The sequence below is a fragment of the Melanotaenia boesemani genome, chromosome 9 (assembly GCF_017639745.1).
Source record: "Melanotaenia boesemani isolate fMelBoe1 chromosome 9, fMelBoe1.pri, whole genome shotgun sequence".
NCBI classification, from domain to species: domain Eukaryota; kingdom Metazoa; phylum Chordata; class Actinopteri; order Atheriniformes; family Melanotaeniidae; genus Melanotaenia; species Melanotaenia boesemani.
In genome coordinates, this window is record NC_055690.1 from 9,886,279 (window position 1) to 9,905,473 (window position 19,195).

A 19,195-nucleotide genomic window follows, 5' to 3' on the forward strand; every position below is an offset into this window, starting at 1 on the left:
AAGACATGCACAGCAGTACCGTAATAGAGACTATCTTTCATGCAACCTCTTTGTCCTAACATGTAGGTGTGGACCAGTTGGTTTTGTGGCTTCAACAACAATCACACTTCAACAGACTCAAAAGTTAAACACAGCAAACAAGGGGGCAGTTTTCCCAGCATCACCTTGAATAACTAGTTTATCTCTCTCTCTCTCTCTCTCTCTCTCTCTCTCTCTTTATTTATTAATTTAACTGAAAATACTATTGAGCAAATATTTGTACATCGTCAGGTTGCTGTAGGCAGGCGTCCAGAGATAGAGGCAGGCTGAGGGCTGATAGACAGCGGTGCCTGGGACTCCTGGGAAGCAAGAAAGTGGCAGCAGATCAGATGAAAATCTAATTCTAATCTGTTTTTACTGACGTCTACAGATTCACTGGATTAACATAAAAAGTAACTGTCTGCATCCGTCTAGAAGGGACACATGAAGTTCAGGAATGAGTAATGTCAAAACTGTCTGCTTTTTCTCTGAACCTCAAAAAGGTGAAGCACCGGTCAATATGTTTGCTTAATTCACATCAACACAGTATTGTGCTTTCTTTATTACCTTGCAGATATTAGAAGCTCCAACCCCTTCTGAAATTTAGTCCAGATTTATATTAACGGATGAACTTCTCTCTTCATCTTTAGGTGGGAAGACTGAATCTGATAATCAGCCTCAAAATGTTTTGAGCCCATATATTACAAAGAATGGTGACAGAAGACCCTCAATTGCATCTCTGTCTGATAATGAATCAGATTTTTATTAGACTGGGTCATTCTTTAAGAAATCCGAGGAATTTATAGATAAAAACTCTTCAATACGAGATGTAAGGGTCCAGAAAACTAGTCCCCTTCTAAATAAATTAAGTTTAGCAGCTGTAATTGTCTTCAGACACAAAGAAAACATCTTTAAATGAAAAGATACTTCAGTATTGTCTGAGCCCTTTTTAAAGTCAAAATGTTTTCTGATTATACCGTATAGTTCAGGCAGTGTGTGTGTGTGTGTGTATGTGTGTTAGATCAAGACTGATTACTGCTTGTCTGGCAAACACTTTTATCAGATGAACCATGATGCTGCCATCCTAAGCGAGAGCATAGAAATGGGAGTTTATTATTTAAACAATACAGAAAAACTTTATGGAGGATCAACTAAAGCTCACAACAAAGCATACACAAGCGTATGCTTTCAATCACTGTTTGATCCATGATTCTCCTGATCAAGTTGTAAATAATTTGGTTTCTATACATAAAACTGCAAAATAGATAAAATCACCCATGATTACATTATGTTCTACTTTATAAAGTAAATCTAAGAAATTAGCTTTACAATGTAAACCAGGTAAAATAGCAAATCAATTATAAAATTGTGGGTTTTCAAGTTAAAATTATATAAAAAATTATAAATTGATTATATAACAATCCATCTTCAGCTGTCAACTCTGGTATGAACTTTCTAACTTCTTAATCAGCATTGGTTTCACACCGAGCATGGAAAACATGAAAAAGAAAACAAAATTGATTCATGTTCTCGGATCAGACAGCTAATCCTGAAAAGTCTCTGATTTCTTCTACCTGGTATTTTATCAATTAATTTTGATCTGATGTCCCTCAGCTGGGTCCCCAACACCACTGACCACCTGACCTTGGCTCTGCAACAGGCCAGTGTCTCTAGTGCACAGAAAATATTGCAAGAAGTTTCAATGCTACCATATACATCACCATCACCAACAGCATGAATCCATGAACATATCCTCATAAATTAGACTCAATATTACTGCATACTGCTGAGTGGTTTTGGTGCATAAGATGCAACATGTCAACACCAGAAAAATCCAGTGTTTTTTGTCAGTGTCTGAATGGTAATAAATCAGTGTTTTCCTCTGATTTAATATGAAGCTGGTCTTTAAAAAACCAACTTCTTGTTTCTGGTATTCATATTTATTTTTGTTTTACCTTGGATGTGTTTAAAGAGCTTTCTGGATAGCAGAGAAAATGCTGATTGAATCCTAAAAACTTCCAGCAACAAATCTCTACATTCATTTCCTGTAAGTAAAGAAAAAAATGACTGTAAATACATTAAAGACAAACCCAAAGGTGTTTTTATTTATTTTATCTGGGCTGACAGGCTGAGGTCAATGTTAACAAGACAGCAGAGACACACAAACAGGCAGGGCACCTGTACACTCATCCAAACAAGTTCAAGATATTTTAATCAAATCTGAAAATGCTGACTGTCTTCTGGTTTCAGCACTGTAAAATAGTTTAATTATCTGTTAGGTTTACCCTGCTGTTTTGTCTTGTGTGTATTAAAACAGCAACAAAAAATGTTTATTATGCTGTTCGACTCCTAATCTGCCTGTAAATTACTGCTCTGTGTGACTCTCTATGTTTAATTTATGCTCATTCTGAATTCCGGCTGTGTTTGTGCCCAGCATGCATGAAAATGATTGCATTGATTCGGCATTCACAACTAAAGGCAAAATGCAAAAAAAAAGGAATTTAAAAAAGGGGAAAAAAAGTTAAGACATTGCAAGACAGTTTTATGATACACAAAGAGATTTAAAAGAGAGAATTTTAAGATATTAATAAAAAAAAAACTTTTTTAAAAATCAGTGTTAGCTGATAACCTTATTGCAACAATCTAATAATCAACCTTCTATTTCCAAAAAAGATATTTGAGAAATTCTGAGAGGGGTGATTGGGCTTCACAGTTTTTGAAATTGCTTGTTCAGAAAGCAAAACTGAATATTATAAATTATACATTTAAAGTCCAACTGAAATCACGTTTCTGTTTGCAGCTAAAAGTAATTTCTGTGTATTATAATTCAAAGAAATAATAGTGTGATTGGCTAGCAGCCTCAGCCCTGTTCCTGACAACAGGACAATGAAGGGAACAAGTAAAGAAACATCCACCGAAGTCTTGAAACTATAAACAGTTACTGTTTTAGTTAAAGCCATTAACCCCAAAAAAGTTTCAATCTAATGTGCTATTCAAGCTGGGTCTTGTAGTTAAATAGAGATGGAGGAGTTACACAGAATATTTACTCATGTAAAATTGAAAAACACTTGCAAAATACAAATAAACTCTGTCATGTTGCTGTCAATGGGTGTGTTTAACCCCTGCCAGTATATTTCCCAGAACTTCCTAAAACGTTTCTCCGGGACTTTGCTGGACCGCCTCCCATGCGGCACATGAGACTGTGATTAAATGCAAAGCTATTAAGGAATTAAAAATTCAAGTCTAACCCTTTTGTTTTCTGATCGTTAAAAAAAAGTGAAATAAGAGATTTCAAGAGCAGATATTTTTACAAACAAATTCATTTCAGTGTGATGTTAACAGGGAAAGAAAATTCCAAAATCCCAGAACTGCAATGAACATACAGCAGCAGTGAACATAAAAGAGCTTTTATACCTGAAATATATTATAAAAGGATTTTTAATGCTGTCGGACCAGATTTACCCACAGCCTCACAATATTCTCAAACACAATTAGCCAGCCAGACTCTTGACAGTTCTTACTCTTGTTTCCATGTTGTTTATGGCTTTGTGATGAGTTTACAGGAAATGAAACATAAGCTGACGAGTAGATGCAGAATCAGTGGGCTGCAAAGCCGAGCTTCTTTAAACAAGCGATTCCTCTCCAAGCAAGACATGCAATCTCACAACTTACACCAAATATTTCATCATTCTCACTTTTTGTTTTTTTTTTATGACCTTTTCCATTTATTTAGCATGTTTATAACCTCCAACATCTTAAATCTGATGAGTTCTGTGTGAGCGTGTGTTAAACTGTATGCCCATCTTTGATTTGTTTAGGACTGACCTTCAAGGAGCTGTTTGAAGGTTTTGATTTGGTTTTAGGGTTTGTCTAAGAATCAGGTTCAAAGTCGAGGTTAGGTATTTTATTTGTGATTTTACGGTGTATAATAACGGTCTTCACAAAGATAGAAGTAAAAATATATGCATTTGTGTAGATCTAAGTTATGGATTGAATGTATCTGGAAGACTGAGGTGACATATGAGGGGACAAACATTATGTGTGAAGCACACAATAAGCATACACCAACATAAATAACCTGAGAGCTATGGAGGCCCTGGAGCAGAGAGCAGCAGCGCACACACACATACACTTGTGTATATTGTCACAAGATTTTCTAGATTCTGTAGAAAACACAGATGCAACAGATTTGTGAATAAATCAAAGAGAATATCCAACCAGTAGTTTGACGTTGCAAGAGAATAAAAGAGTAGAGGAGGCCTGTTTCCAGCCCTAAAGGCCTCATTCATTAAAAACATGCCAGATGCTAATTTTGTGCTTATGACCTAAGCCAAACGCGATTAATGCTAAAGTGATTTTGTGGTAAAACAAGCAGGTGATGTTATTTCAAGTATTTAGTTAGAGATATCAAAATGTAAATCTTAGTGTTTACTTTCTTAAAGAAGCAGAAGAAAAAAAACATTTTAATGAATAAGGCCCTGGGAACCAGAGTTCTTATCTCTTCTGACCACTGAGCCAAAAGCACAGCTGTCACAGACGTCTGATGCATGAAGAGAACATCTGTCTCACATGAAAACCACCAACCTGCAAAAATCTGCTAAATACATCCTACAGGAAGGAAGGAAATCCAATCTGTTTACATGAATTTCAACAGAAATGTGATTTAATTAACAGATTTATCATGACCCTTTATAATGTTTAGGTGCTTCTCTTTTGGATTTTCACAATTTTCTCAATTTCCTTTAAGTTTAGAAGTTCCTCGTCTACTCTTCTCTTGTATCAACCCATCAACTTTCAAGATTGATTCAACCACTGAGACTTTGATGGTGCTGCTTGGAAATGTTAAAAAAAAATGGTTAAATTCCACATTTTTTCATGGCAGGACCTCAAGAAAGATGGGATAAAGTGAAGAGAACAGTTACAAAAAGAAATTGTACCTTTTTCTGTAAAACATTTTGGCATTATTTCATTCTCTTTTGATTTCTGATGAGTAATAACACATAGTGCAGGATGTCTCGACTTACAGACAGATAGATACAGTTGATAGGACAGACAGATAGGAATTACATATAGGTATAGCTCATCTCATAGAAAAACCCAACATGGAACGGTATGAGCTACAATTTACCGCGCTACCAGCAATCAGTAACAGCCTTCGAATTAACGTGATGCACGTCCCTCTCTCGTCAACGCTGCCTGGAGTTCAGCAGCACAAAATTCCACCCCCTGCAGTTCTCTGAAGGGTTGGGGGGGCGCGCCTGTGATTCCATGTGTTCTAACAGAAACACATAAGAGAGAGAGGAAGAAAGATGTCTCCAGCTCCAAAATCAAATCCGTCCCGTCCGTCCTGACAGAGCCTGGGTCAGTCCTTTGCTTTTTATCCAAACACAGCTAGCTGTTTGGTTGACGGTGTTGGAGGTGGAGTGAAAGAGGGGGCCGTTCACCACTTGTCTACAGCCCCACCTCCCGTCCAGAATTCAAACCCTTCAATTCCAACCAATCTGTCAATTTGCTGATTTTTTCTTGCTGGATTTTTCAGAGCGTTTTGCTTCTGATTTCCCACCCTTGTCTGACTTCTCTGAACGTTCTCCTTTCTCTCTCTCCTTCTCTTTTTCTGCACGCTCGATTCGATCAGCCCGGTCTGAGCGCTCGCCACCTCGTTCTGACCTGTTGTCTGCCTTGCTGCCATCTCGCCGCGTCCCCTCGTCAGTGGATGAGGTAGTTGGTTGGGGCTGACCCCATTTGGCAATCTCCTCATGCTCCGAAATACTAGTGGTGATGTTGGTCACCCATGCTTTGAGGTCGTCCTGGGATGGGAGGACGAGGAGACAAAACCAATGTCAGCTGACTGAGCATTTATTGTTGTTTAAATTGCTTATCAGTGACAAAGTATCACAAGATTTAAAAAGAAAGTGACATGTGTTACAATCTCATTAATAAGTACTATTGCAGCTATAATTACTATTTCAAGCTATGATTAGAAAAAAAAGTGTCTCACCTCATCTTTTGCATGAAACAGAAACTCACTGCCATCCTTCGTTCTGCAATGGGAGAAAAGAAGTTTCTCTTTTCAACAATGTAATGCAAATGTGGAGTAACCTCTGAATCAGATTTAAACAAAACAGAAAAAAAACAAACAAAGAAAACAACAACACAAAAATAAAAAACTAGACGAATAAAGTTGAGATAAATATATAATTTAATATAGTTAAATATAACTCCAGCTTCTCACTTCAGTGTGAAGACATTCTTCTTCTTCTTGTAGCCATTGGTGACGTCGCAGTGGCAGTGGGAGAGGTTGAGCAGTGGCTCGTTGTTGTAGGACGTGGTGGTGTTCTTGGCATCCTTGTAGAAACCCAGCTCCCCTTTGTTCAGCACGCAATACAGGTTGACCCATGACCTGCTGTGGTGTGGGTAGGCAGGAGGGGGACGGATAGTGGAAGTGGAAGGGTGGGGGTGAAAGTGGGAATCAGGGGAAAGGTGGGGAGATGGAGGTTGGGGGAGGGAGATTGGGAGGAGTCAGGAAAAGCTGCAGAGTCACTGCTGCTAAGCTAACACCTCACTCACCTGACCAGAGCAGACAGGTAGGTAGGCGGGATGGACCAGCCCCAAGAAGGGAGGAGGAAACACACTGCTGAACAAACACAGATGATCGGACGAACACATGGATGACCAGACGGAGGAGGTGGGGATGGAGGGATGGGAAGGGAGTCTACGTACAGTTTGTGTGCTTCTGTGTGTGCGTCTTATGTTTGACTTACCTTGGAGGAGAGACAAGAGGAGCGCCCAGAAGCAAAGGAAGAAAGGAGAAAATAAGGAAAATAATTTGGTTAAAGGCCGTTTTAGCACCAACACTCGTTAAAGTCTAACCATGCAGTTTTTCTTACTGTGAGCATAACTGCATGCACACAACATCCCAGTTAGCAGTGTGCAAAACGTTCAGACATTTTATGTTTTTATATTTTCAACCATCAGGGAAACATCTAAATGACCCTGAATTTGTTTTACAGCATTATATGGTAGCCAGCTACAGTTATAAAGAATTATCTTCTTCCAGGATAAGAGCAAGCAGTCCTGCAACAATCTGAGGCAAAATAAAGTGACAGAAGACACTGAAACAGTGGAACAGGTTATTCAGTGACTACCTACGAACAAAATTGTTACCTGTTTCTTAAAGACACAATGCAGAGTTCTGTTTTTTTCTATATATCTGAAAAATCTGCACAATTACACACAGTGGCTGAAACATTTGCACAATACTGCTGGTATTCAGGGAGATCCATATGTGCAGCTTAATATTCTGGTTAAAAAAACAACTTGAAAAACAAAAACAGAGTTAAAGCTGGAGAAGAACAGTGGTGCACATGATAAAGTGTCTACACTGCGAATGCTGCATTTATATATTTATACTGAGAGGTGGATCTGACTGAGAACTGTGGGGTATTGGATTGTCAATCACAGGCTAACCCCACTCCAAAGCACCAACTTCTTCTTATTTTGTTTATTGTTAGTCTAAATTTAAGCATAATATTGTCAACGTAAACTGCCTTTCTTTAATGCCCTATTATGTATCATATAGCATGGAAAGAAAAATACAAGATTACAAAGAAGAAAAATCTAACTTTAATAGTTCATTCATAAGCGTAGACATGATCAACATGCACCATAACCAAATTTTTGGGTGTGTTACCAGAATATTAATGTGCACAACAACTTACTCTGTGTCTTGTCAGGTAGCTGCAACAGAGACGGTTGAATCTCAGTTCTTCCTTAAACGGCTAACTGTACGAGATCATACAATCAGCCTGACAAGGAGCAGTCTGGAGATTCACACCTGTCCAGTTTCAAGCCATTCAGGATCAAGCTTTACCTTGCTATGTACATAACAGGGCATGTACATATGACACACTCATCCATTGCCTCGGGTGGGTGCACGTGCGTGGGTTCTTATCCATTGCTTGACCTGGATGAGGTTTTAGCTGTGCATGGTCAGCCCAGTCACCAGAGGGCAGTGAAGAGAGACTTTGTCCCTGATGTCTCTCTGCAGGAAGTACGGTGTTCATCTGTGGAGGTCAATTAGTATGTATGTTTGTGTTTGTGTGTGTGTGTGTGTGTGGGTGTGTGGGTGTGTGTGGGTGTGTTTGACCAGCAGCTCAGTTTTCACTCCCACTGCATTCATCAGCCAGCTAGCCAGTCTGCAAGTGAGCCAACCACCTCTGCAGTGTATTTAGTGTGATTGTGTTAGATCAGGAGGAATTGTAAGCATCATGCACGAAGGCTTCTCATGCTGTGGGGTTCCTCACATTGGGATGAAAATAATGCTAAAAAATGATAAGAAATTTAGAGTTTTTTTCTACAAATATAATCTACGTCTTTTCTATTGCTGCTATAAATTGGACACTGTTCAGGTTTTTGCATCCTTAAGAAACTGCTTAGATAAGAAGAACGGCACCAAATAATTAACTTAAAGCTGTACTGCTTAATAAGCAAACAATATACTGAGGCAGTTGGAAAGATAGTTATAAGGGATTAGGAAGAATTAATATATCTCATTATCAGTTGCCAAATATAGGTGCTGAACATTGTTTCGATGGCTGCTACTACTGCACACTACTGTGTATTAATGGAGTCAGTGTCTGTCATGCATCACTTCGGCAGACAGTCTCAGTTGAGTGTGTTAGCTTTATAGCTTAGCATGCTAAAATCATGCCCCTGTTGCCATTTCCTTATCAATAAATGGAACGGGCAATGATGTCATGAGATACAGACAGCACTGGTAAACTTCAACCATTTGGTTAACAATAAGCTTCCCATAAACTTAACTCCATATTGATTTAACCATGCACATTTTTTTAATATTCTATCATTTTGATACACATGACACCAGGGTCCATTCTCCTTCCCATCATTAGTTAATCATTATGACCCTGAACACCCACCTATTGGTGCTCTTCTTCAGGCTCTCAATGTCCAGCTTGCGGAAAAGGAAGCCCTCATGGTGTGCTGTATGTGTTGGTGGCTGTGGGACTGCCGGGCTGCTCTGGGCTGGAGCAGACCTGGACCTGCGTGTGGTCTCTCCTGGTTCTTTAGGACGTGGCCTGCGTCGTGGTTTGGGTCTATCTCGAGCTCGAGGCCGGTCAGGACGGGAAGACTTTTCTGGTAACCCATTGGGTAGACGGGGGACCTCACCATGAGCCTGAGCGGAGGAAGGGTTGATGGTTGGTTTACATTTTAAAACGTGTCTTTGTTTTTCTTTGCAATTGTAAGCAAGCTATCAGGGATTACCAATTAACTAGGCTGACATACCTACCAACACTGTCAAGGTTATGATTTGACACCTTATTATTGGAACCTACATAACTCTGTCAGCAGTGTGAGCTACTGAAGCTCTTTTATTAGACTTAAAAATTAGGCCAATCTTCTCTCCTCATGTTTCATTGTGTTTGGGCTGCCTGTCACCCTGTTGCCAGTTTTCCCTCCTTGGATCATGTTTGGTAGGACCTGACTACTGCAGGTCATGAACATCCCACAAGATCTGCATTTGTGAAGATACTATTATCCAGTCATTTAGCCATCACAAACCGGCTCCTGTCAGTTACTTAAAGCTTTAATCCTTATGTTTGCCCCTTTTTCTGCTTCCAATATACAAACTCCAAGGCAGAATTCTCACTTTGTACTTAATATATCACACTCATTGTCAGTAAGATTATCCATGTTTTCACCCACCAGTCAGTAGTCATAATATTAATGGTTGATGGGTGTATGTTACTCTACAGAACCCAGTTTTATCTGTTTGAAATAAGAAATATTTGCAAACTCTAATCATCCACACCTGTGCTGCTTCTCTTTCCCGGAGTTGCTCTACAATGTCTGCCATGGTGGCTCTTTTTTCTCTGTAAAAGAAAATAATCTCAGAATCACAAGTGACATAAAAAGTATTAATTTTTTAAAGTTTTTTTTTCTGCATGTAAAATTACTCAACCGTTATGTCCAACCTAAAAAAACGCCCCAGTGTCTAAAAGTCTCACCCTCCTCCAGAACGTCGGTCTGAGTGCTCCCTCCCAGTGTCATGCTCACTAGACTCCTGTCTCTCCAGCCGGTGCCTGTCCCTCTCTCTCCGCCGGCCTTCGTGACCCCCATGGCCCTCCTGTTCGCTAGACGTTTGCCTCTCCAATGTTCGCTTCTCCCGCCTCTCTGCCTGTTCCCTCCACACCTCCTGAGGCAGCTCATCCCTGCGTGCCTGGATCAGCTGCTCGCTGGACAGCTGCCGTTCTATCCTGTGGTCCCGGTGATATGTGTGTGTCTGGACCTGGGGCTCAGCATGGCCCAACATGTCAGTCCTGGATCCCCGAGGTCCTCTGGTGGGCTCACTGTGAAGACGCTCCCGGCCCGGCTCCTGGAGCACCACCTCAGCCATCACTGCAACCTCTGCTCTCTCTGTTCCTATCTCTCCAATCATCGTGTCCCTGTCCCTCCCCTTCTCCCTTACCTTCTCTAGACGGCTGGCCACAAGCAGCGGGGTCACAGCATCATCCAAGTGTTTGATTTTGGGCTGCCGTAGATACGGTGATGATTTCACCCCCAGTTCCCTCATTGCTTGGACTGGTTGGAGGTGACTCATCACTTTTGTGGTCTGTTCTCTTGCTGTGCTGGCACTTTCTCGCATCTGGTTGGCTGAGACTAACATGGCTGCCGTGGCAATAGATGCGATTGATGAGGGTGCAGGCTGGCCGAGCCCTGCGGCCACACCCACAACACTACCATGCCGGGCCTCCAGGGTGTGACGATAGCTGGAGCCATTCATCACAGGGGTGTAGTTGGCAACTGTTGACCCCAGCCTCCGAGCCACAGACGATGGAGAGGGTGTGGGTGTGGCAGGTGAGGGAGAGGGAGGAGAGCTGGCTTCATTCTGTTCATAGATAGTTTGTCTTATGACAGGGGAGATCGGGAGGCGGGGGAGAGTAGCTGGGGTGTTTGAGGCATCTAAGGGGTCCAGGAAGACTTTACGACCCAGAAGAGGCGTTGGGGGTAGTTTACTTTGCTCAGCTTTCAACTTTTCCACCTGCATAAAATAAAAAGTTCAATCTCAGGGATAACTTAAAATAATTCACTGTAAATTGTCAACTTTTAATATTTTGGATGTTAGTATAATGGAAAATGTTAGTATTTTGGAACTAAAAAATAGACACTTTTTGTATGAACTTGCACAGTGGTGATGATGAAGAAGACCATCATAATTACCGTGGTGAGCCGTCGCAGTGAGCTGAATCGCTCCTCCCAGGTGGCAGCAGCTTTCCGAAAGGCTTCGTGTCGACGAATGAGCTGCTCCACCTCATCTACACTCCCGCCCAGCTCCTGGCTGCTGATGAACGGCTCCTGAGCAGTTAACCATGCCTCTGCCACCACCGCCTCCTGAGCAAACTGATGAACCTCCAACACTAACAGGCAGGACAGCAGAGAGTCGGAAAAACTTTTACCAGGAGTAATCTAACCTCCTTTCTCAATAACTTTCTCCCATTTGGTGCATGTCGGTAATTATGTACAGTTCTATGCAAAGGTTTTGATTAATAATTTCTTTGTATTTTGCTTCCAAGATTTTAATATGTTAAATATTTTTATGTATATGTTGTTATATAAAATGAAATTATTTTCTTATTAAATTGATAATGTATTTAATGTTGTATTGGTGTCTTTTTTGTGGCACTTTTCTTCCCCCATAATAAGCAACTTATTGCTTGTTTTAAAGTGATCTTGAACAATAGTTCTCCAGCTTTCTTAAGGTTATCTAAAGATTTTCTTTGGACATTGGCTGCTTGTTTCAAAATTTCAGAGAATCATTTAAACACAAAAAAGGCTTCAAACTCATGAAATGAACCAGTGTCGTGTAACAGAGTACAAAACATTGGTTCATAACAGAGTCTGACAGACAGAAAAGAGCTGTTAGCTGGAAACTTGGCATATTTTAGCATGGTGTGCAGTGTGTTCTTAAAACATCTTAAGAAACTGAACAAGAGGAGGACAAAAGAAGAAATAAAAAAATATCTACAGCAGATGAACAGGATCTGAAAGTGATGTTCTTCAGAAATAGGAACAAATCCAGATAAGACCTGAAAAAGGACCAGAAAGATGCATCTGCACCTTCAGTTGATCCATCTACTGTTGGCTGAAGCCTCATCAGAAAAGGTCTTCAGGGAAGGGTGGCTGTCAAGAAGCCGTTTTTAAAGAAGAGAAATATTGAGAAAAGGCTGAGGTTTGCCAAATGACACAAGAACTGGACTGAAAATCAGTGGCAATAGGTCTGGTGGAGGGATGAATCCTCCCTAGAGAACAGATCTCAACATTAGTGAAGCAGTGTGGAGTCATCTGGATAGAGAACAGAACAAAAGGCAGAAATATCTAAAGAAGAGCTTTGGAAAGTCCTTCATGAAATCTGGAGAACTATTCCTCAAAATTACTTAAATAAAAGACAATATATATATATACATACTTGTGAAAGATGGCAGATTTTGGGGTTATGTGTATACTCACATTGTTGCAGGACTTCCCAGTGTTTATCCCACTTCTCAGACAGCTCATGCTGCTTAGCAATCACTTTGTCCAGCTTCTCTTTTATCTAAGATTCACAACCAGCAACATCAGATTTAGAACAGCACAGATCTAATTCATCCCACTTTCATAAGTTCAAAGACTTAGAAATCATGTGTAAATGTGATGCTGTTTTCATAACAATGTAAGGATCTAGTTAAAGAAATAACCAAAGTTTAGATTTTTGGTGTATAAGTCCCCATCTAACCTCCTCAGAGGCAGGGTTTCTAGCAGCCAGCAGAGTCTTTCCCATCTCGATACACTCCAGTGTGCTCCGACTGCGAGCTTCAACTTCACTTTTCAGGCTCTGGTGATAGTTCATCAGCACCTCAACTGAGGACACGTCCCTGCAGGGACCACAGAGCACACTGAAAGTTAGTCCTCCATAAACAAACAGTAACATCCTCCATGTTGACAAAGCCACTGACCGCCACATTTTACAACAAAGAGGCAAAATGGGGCCTCAGTACTGCCATTTTGAAGTAATTAAATAAATCTGGTCTCAGAACCATGTTTAGAAGGACACATTCTTTTATATAATGAACCTTGTGTTACAGTAGGAATAAAATATCTATGAGAGATTTTCTTCTTTTAAATTAAAGAAAAAACTATCTGAAATCTCAACTCAGAAATAATTTATAATAAATATGCTTCATAATGGATGTAGAACTTGTATCCCTGTGGTCATTATTACAGTGAAACAGCTGTACACACTGACATACATTCTGTGTGCTCATTCTTGCAGTGTAAATACCTGGGTTTTTCTCCTGTGCCTATCTGACAGATGATGGAGTCCATCCACATGATCTGATCTCGGACCATACCAAAGAACCTCAGCTTGTCTGTCTCAGTAGTAATCTGCACACGGCACTCCTCGCAGGAGGTCAGCAGCTCCTTCCAGCACTGCATCACTTCGTGCTCCCGACACGCGATAGCTTCAGCCTTCTCCCCGGCATACACCGTCCTCAGCTGGGCCGCACTTTCCTGCAGCTGTCGCACCTGGCACAGCAGGAGAGCAGATTTTTTAGGAAAAACCTACACAAAGCAGAAGCTGATTATTTAAAATAAATAAATAAATAAATAAATAGAAGAGCAAAGGTTTGTTTTCCCAATGACGCACAAAACACAGCTGCTCAGGCTGTGGTGCTTATTCAGGGCCGAATGACACAGGCTCTACCACCTCAGTTACACAAAAAAGCTGTGGTTTTGTATCACAATTCAGTAAAAATGTACAACTTCTTCTGTTATCCAGGTGCATAGCACAGTCTAGATAGAGCAAAAAAAAAAAAACAAGAAAAAAAAAGAGAGTCAGCAGTTTTGCCATGGCAGTGATAAACTAAGATTCACAAAATTTTTACCAACCACCTATTTTAATTCAAGAAAAACATGACAAAACATAACTCGAGAAATTCATTTGGGAGTGTGGTGATAAGAGGGCAGGTCCAAAGTAGATTTTTCAATAAGTGCATGAATAAACAAACAAACAAAACTTTTATATAAAATAAATTAGAGCAATTGATATTTAATCTAAGATAAAAAAAAATTACTTTGCCTCATGATAACATATAGGTAGCAAACACCCTCTATAGAGCTACACATAAAAAATAGCTCAGTTTGTTCCCATAAAAAGTCTTGTAAATCTCCACAAAAAGAACATTAAAGGCTGTTACATACATGTGTGTCACAAAGTTGGTGATGTACCAGCTCACCGGTGTTAGAATGAATGGATGAGGAGGTGGGGTGAGCTTGGTGGTGGTCATATTTTTTGTTGACCATGTATCATATATTTTGTGCATCATAGTAAGCCTAACTCAGCTAGATTACCACTTTATTCTTTACTGTTGGATTGTATGGACTTTGGAACCTGTATTTGGATAAAATAAGTGTATTTCTGCTGACAGAATTGCTTTGGCGTTCTCTGGAACGATAACCCTGAGTTTTGCTTACAGCAGCCCCAAGATTAGTTACCACTGTTTTACTGCAACACAGGTAATTTTTCAGGTAATTTTTAATGTGACTGATGCCCTACCTGTGTGACAAGCAGCTGTATGTCCTGTTCGAAGCTGTGAAGGAGTCTTTGCAGGGTGCTGGTGTTGGCAGTGCTGCCCTGCCGAGCCCGCACTTCTGGCAGCCTTCGATGTTTGTCCTCGATCTGGGCCAAAACCTGAAAAAGAACGCAAGGCAGCACAGGCCTTTTATGTGGATCTGCTGAGAGGCAAAACGCAAACTTTATTTATTTTTTTTATAAAATGTCTGAGTGATTCATAAGTGTGTCTTTTATACACACATACGTCATAACTTCTATTTTTATTATATCTATCCATCATAACTCTGCATTTTACTGTGCCACCCAACGTCAGCTTTGCTCTGCAGTTAGCTCACCTCTCTGCAGTCGGAGAAGAACTTGTGCAGCTGGTGTGAGGCAGCAAGCATCTGCCCACGTGTCTCCATGAGCTCCAGCAGATCAGCCCATGCCTCATTCACCCCGTCCTTCCATTCGGCTATGGTGGCAGCCTCTGAGTGGCCGTAGTCTATAAGCTCATCCACCATCTGATTGACGGCTGTCACACGTTCCTGTCCCACACTTCCTGTCTCGGATGCAAACTCTGTAAACTTCTCCTGCAGGATCTGAAGGTGTAGCAAGCATTGATACATAATTGGTTTGTAAAGCATTTTACCTTTTGTCCTTTAATTTTCTTAACAGATATGATTTGCCATTAAAATCTATTTAAACTGATGCTATAATTTCAATATGTGACCTTCAGAAACAAAAATATTTTTAATATTTCTATGTCTTTTTAATCCATCTGTCTGTAAGCACACTTACAGTGACATGCTCAAAGTCTTGACCTAGTTCTGGTGAGCTGGCGACCACTTCCCTCTGAGCGATCCACTGCTCCAGTTCATCCACCTCCCTGTTAAGCTGATAGAGCCAGTACTGCTGCTCCAGGCGACTCTTTCTCTCCTCCACCAGGTCCTTCAGAGACACATACAGACGGTCTATCTGCGACTGCCGCTTGCTAATGTGCTCGCTGTGGAGGAGAAAACAAAGACTGTCGGGTCAAGCAGAAAAAAAAACTTGGCAGATACATGACAAAAGTACAACAGATGTGATTCTGCTGCTCACTTTATTGACATGAAGGTTCAGTGACTTATTCAGAGTTTTTTTTTTATTTAGGAAAAAGAAGATCATGAAGTGAATCTCTGTTAAATCAAGTGTGTTGGCACACTCACCAGTCTGGATGGCCCATCTCCAGCAGCTGTCGACACTGCTGCGACAACAGACCGATGGTCTCAGCATAGTCCTCAATGGTTTGTTCCAGGACCAAGTGCTTCTTCAGTAACTGCAGTGTGCTGGGCTCGTCCTGGTGGCAGAAGGAAACAACACCCACAAAGGAGTTACACTGAAACTGCTGCGCATGTTAGAGAAGCTCTTCTAATAGCATGTCCTTTAGCATAAAATAAAATGACCTTTCCCTTCTCCTCATTCATCATGTGAAGCTCCTGCTCGCTCAGCCAGGCTTCAACCTCAGCTGTGTCGAAGTAGTACTGTTGGGCTTGGTACATGGCATCGAGGACCAGTTGCCTCCTCTCGGTTTCAGTCCAGAGAAGAACCCACAGATGGGCCAGTTGGTCATGACCAGCCCTGACGCAGTCTGCCTCAGGGCTGCGTATGGAAGCAATGATCCCTGCCCTCTCCAAGACATCTTCAATTCTACTCCTGTGGCTTTGCAGTTCCCTCTGAAGTGTCTGCAAGAAAGGAAACAGGAAAGACCGTTCACAAGTTACCGTTCACAGGCCATGTAAAACAGTACAATAATATTTACTGTTTCATTACAGAAGAACGAGAAGCACAATTAAAGATGTTTGAAAAGTTTAATCAAAACCTGGACAATAATCTTGTCAAATATTATCTGCATGTCTTTTTATGGCAAGTTCCTGATTTTAAAGCTTTTGCCTGTGAACAGGAGTCAGATTTCAGTTTTGTTTAGTTTTTAACCTGGTTTGATTTTCTTACCTGGTTTTTCTTCATAAGCTGCTGTACAGCCTGCAGAGTAGAACCATGCTCCTGAGACATCGCCAACGGGAGGCGCTCCTGCACCCACAACTACAACACCACAGTATGTCACGCTGAGATAAACATTTTTGGCTTCATGAATCATTCTTGAATATTTCTGTATGTAAACCGAGTAGATTTTTTAGCTGTAGCTGCCTGCCTCTGTCTCCTGGTAAGTTCTCTACATAGTGTACATTATAAAGCAGAGTCAACCCAGAATCAGCATTTGGTTTGTTTATTCTGGGAATCTGCAAAAACGTAATGGTACAGTTCATTAAACTTATTTAATTTGTACAGTCTGTAAACAGCAAAACAGAGCATGAGTCCAAATTGTGAAAATATGTGTGAAAATGCATCATGTTCTGACAGTTTATTGCTCTCCATGAATATTTTGTTTGCATTAAAGTTAGCGTGAATTTGTTTGTGTTGTTGCCATCCAACTTACGATCTCATCTTCCAGGTCTCGTCCGACTTGATGAACTTCCTTAGACGCCAGAAGAATGCGTCGTCTCTCCTTCAGTGGCTCGATCAAACGCACCATCCTGGCCTCCACAGCAGTCTGTCGCTCAGCAACTGTCTCCTTGACCTGTGTCTGCTGCGGGATGGAGGCTGCCTGCACCTGGAGTTGTCCAACCTCCTTATACCACTCCTCCATCTGGGTCTCCATGGTCTAAGAAAAGGAGGAGCGGCACAGTAGGGTAAAGGGTGGAAGTTATCAAAACTCAAAGACAGGGATTGAGTCAGGTGAGCGGTAGTAAGGGTAAACAGGGTGGAGGCAAAAAAATATTGTTCAGGGAGAAAAATGGTATGGCCAAAGGTTTATTACTAAAATCTAAAAATTGCTATTTTTTTATTTTGTAAAGATTATTTTGATAAATTATTCATTATATAATTCATAACCTTTTTCACCTTCATTTCCTCTTTAACTTAAAAAGTTTTTTAACTTACCCTAAGAACATCATGAACTATATTTCAATAAAAATATTAAAAAGAGAAAAATCACTTCCAGAATATATTTAATAAATCTTTTAATCGTCAAAGTTTAGAATATTTATAACCAAATGATGGACATGAAAGCAAAAAATAAGACAGAAAACAACCCAAAACAGCAAAGTAATAGCTGTAATAGCTGGCTGACAAACAGGAAGTGTAGTGAAGGTTACTGTACCCCTTATAGCCATGATGGATGCTGGTTAGTAGAGTTTGGATTGGAGTTAGGATGATGTGGTAAAGCAGTGCTAATGGCGGCCTGTTAAAGGAAGCAGTAAGCAGCATGCTGTGGGAGAGGAGAGTGAGAGATGCCTGGTGAAAGGATGAAGTAATGAAAGGATGAAGCTGTGTGCCAACCCAGGTTGAATCTGCTATGTAAAGTCTGACCCCTCCAAACGATCACTGTTGGAGGGAAAAAGAGTTTCATCCCAGCATCACAAGGAAAAACACCCAACTGCACCCAACTTACCAAAAACACCTCATTTAAAGATAAAGCATCTGTCCTGCCTAACTGTATGTCAGCCATTATTACTCACATGGCTGTTGATACCCTTCATAGACCATCCATGAACAATACTAAGGAAACTTTCTTGAGAAATTAAAGAAAGAAAAAAGACAAACAAAAGACTGGAGATAAAAAAAAAAGAAAAAAAAAATCTCTATAAAGAAAGCAACTCATTTATTTCAAAGGGTGCAAGTATCTGGTCCTTTCTAGGTCATAAAACATGTCAAATCAACCTCAGATGAACTACAAAACAGTAATCATTATGGTGTCATTATTTATCACATAAAAAATAAGTTAAATAGCAAAAATTGCTTTTTTAAAAAACTGAGTGTCACAGCAGCTTGTAGAAGCACCTTCAGTAGCAGTTACTTGAAGTAATCATTCTTTGTATGATGCTATCAGTCTCTCCAATGGTTGTGGAGGAATTTTGATTCACTCTTCTTTGCAGCTTTGGTTCAGTTCATTGAGGTTTGCACCATTCTTTGTGCACTGCTTTTTTAAGGTCTCACAACAGCTTTTCAACCAGATGCTGCTGTGTATTATGACAAACATTTCCACTTTGGTTTTTCCAAAGGACATTTTCCCAGTTTATTCAGATGCAGCTTTGTAAACCTAAGCCATGCTGCTGTGAAGAGGCCTTCTCCAGCAATCCTTCCAGACAGGCTATACTTGTTCAGACATTTCTTTATGAACTTTAAGTTTTAACATGCTAACTGAGGCTTAGATAGTCTGAGATGTTCCTCTTTTACTGAGGACTGCAGTTTGACCTACACTCTGTTCCACATGATTGCAGTGATTCAAAAAATGAAAAAATCATGTTAGATATAAAAACTAAAAAACTTCCAAACATTTAGTTTTTACATAATGATTCTGGGATGAAACTAGTATGTAAGCTTACTGGGTTGCCATGAAAGCTGATGACTGCAACATAAACCATTAACACAACTTAAAAATTAATGCTGCTGTGACCAAACACGATCCTGGTTGTAGTGAGATGAGATGAAATGCTAAACATAAAGCTTTTCAGGCACACAGCTACC

At 40.4% G+C, this 19,195-nt stretch overlaps 1 protein-coding gene across 5 annotated transcripts in view; it reads right to left on the reverse strand.

Annotated features, from left to right (window-relative positions):
* Positions 1-2,096: 2,096 nt before the first annotated feature.
* LOC121645573 (spectrin beta chain, non-erythrocytic 1-like) overlaps positions 2,097-19,195 on the reverse strand; it is a 101,093-nt gene continuing 83,994 nt past the window's right edge. For 3 of the 5 annotated variants that reach the window (XM_041994069.1, XM_041994070.1, XM_041994073.1), the window contains 17 exons: positions 17,106-17,330; positions 16,622-16,711; positions 16,075-16,353; positions 15,838-15,968; positions 15,431-15,635; positions 14,986-15,231; positions 14,633-14,767; positions 13,358-13,602; positions 12,812-12,950; positions 12,547-12,631; positions 11,260-11,456; positions 10,047-11,080; positions 9,851-9,911; positions 8,958-9,214; positions 6,251-6,421; positions 6,017-6,059; positions 2,097-5,825 (listed from right to left, as the gene is read on the reverse strand). In XM_041994069.1, the coding sequence (XP_041850003.1) occupies positions 5,523-5,825; positions 6,017-6,059; positions 6,251-6,421; positions 8,958-9,214; positions 9,851-9,911; positions 10,047-11,080; positions 11,260-11,456; positions 12,547-12,631; positions 12,812-12,950; positions 13,358-13,602; positions 14,633-14,767; positions 14,986-15,231; positions 15,431-15,635; positions 15,838-15,968; positions 16,075-16,353; positions 16,622-16,711; positions 17,106-17,330 (3,846 nt within the window). In that variant the 3' untranslated portion in view covers positions 2,097-5,522. Of the gene's footprint in view, positions 5,826-6,016; positions 6,060-6,250; positions 6,422-6,585; positions 6,650-8,957; positions 9,215-9,850; positions 9,912-10,046; positions 11,081-11,259; positions 11,457-12,546; positions 12,632-12,811; positions 12,951-13,357; positions 13,603-14,632; positions 14,768-14,985; positions 15,232-15,430; positions 15,636-15,837; positions 15,969-16,074; positions 16,354-16,621; positions 16,712-17,105; positions 17,331-19,195 lie in introns of all 5 variants that reach the window. The other 2 variants (XM_041994072.1, XM_041994071.1) reach the window with 2 other exon arrangements.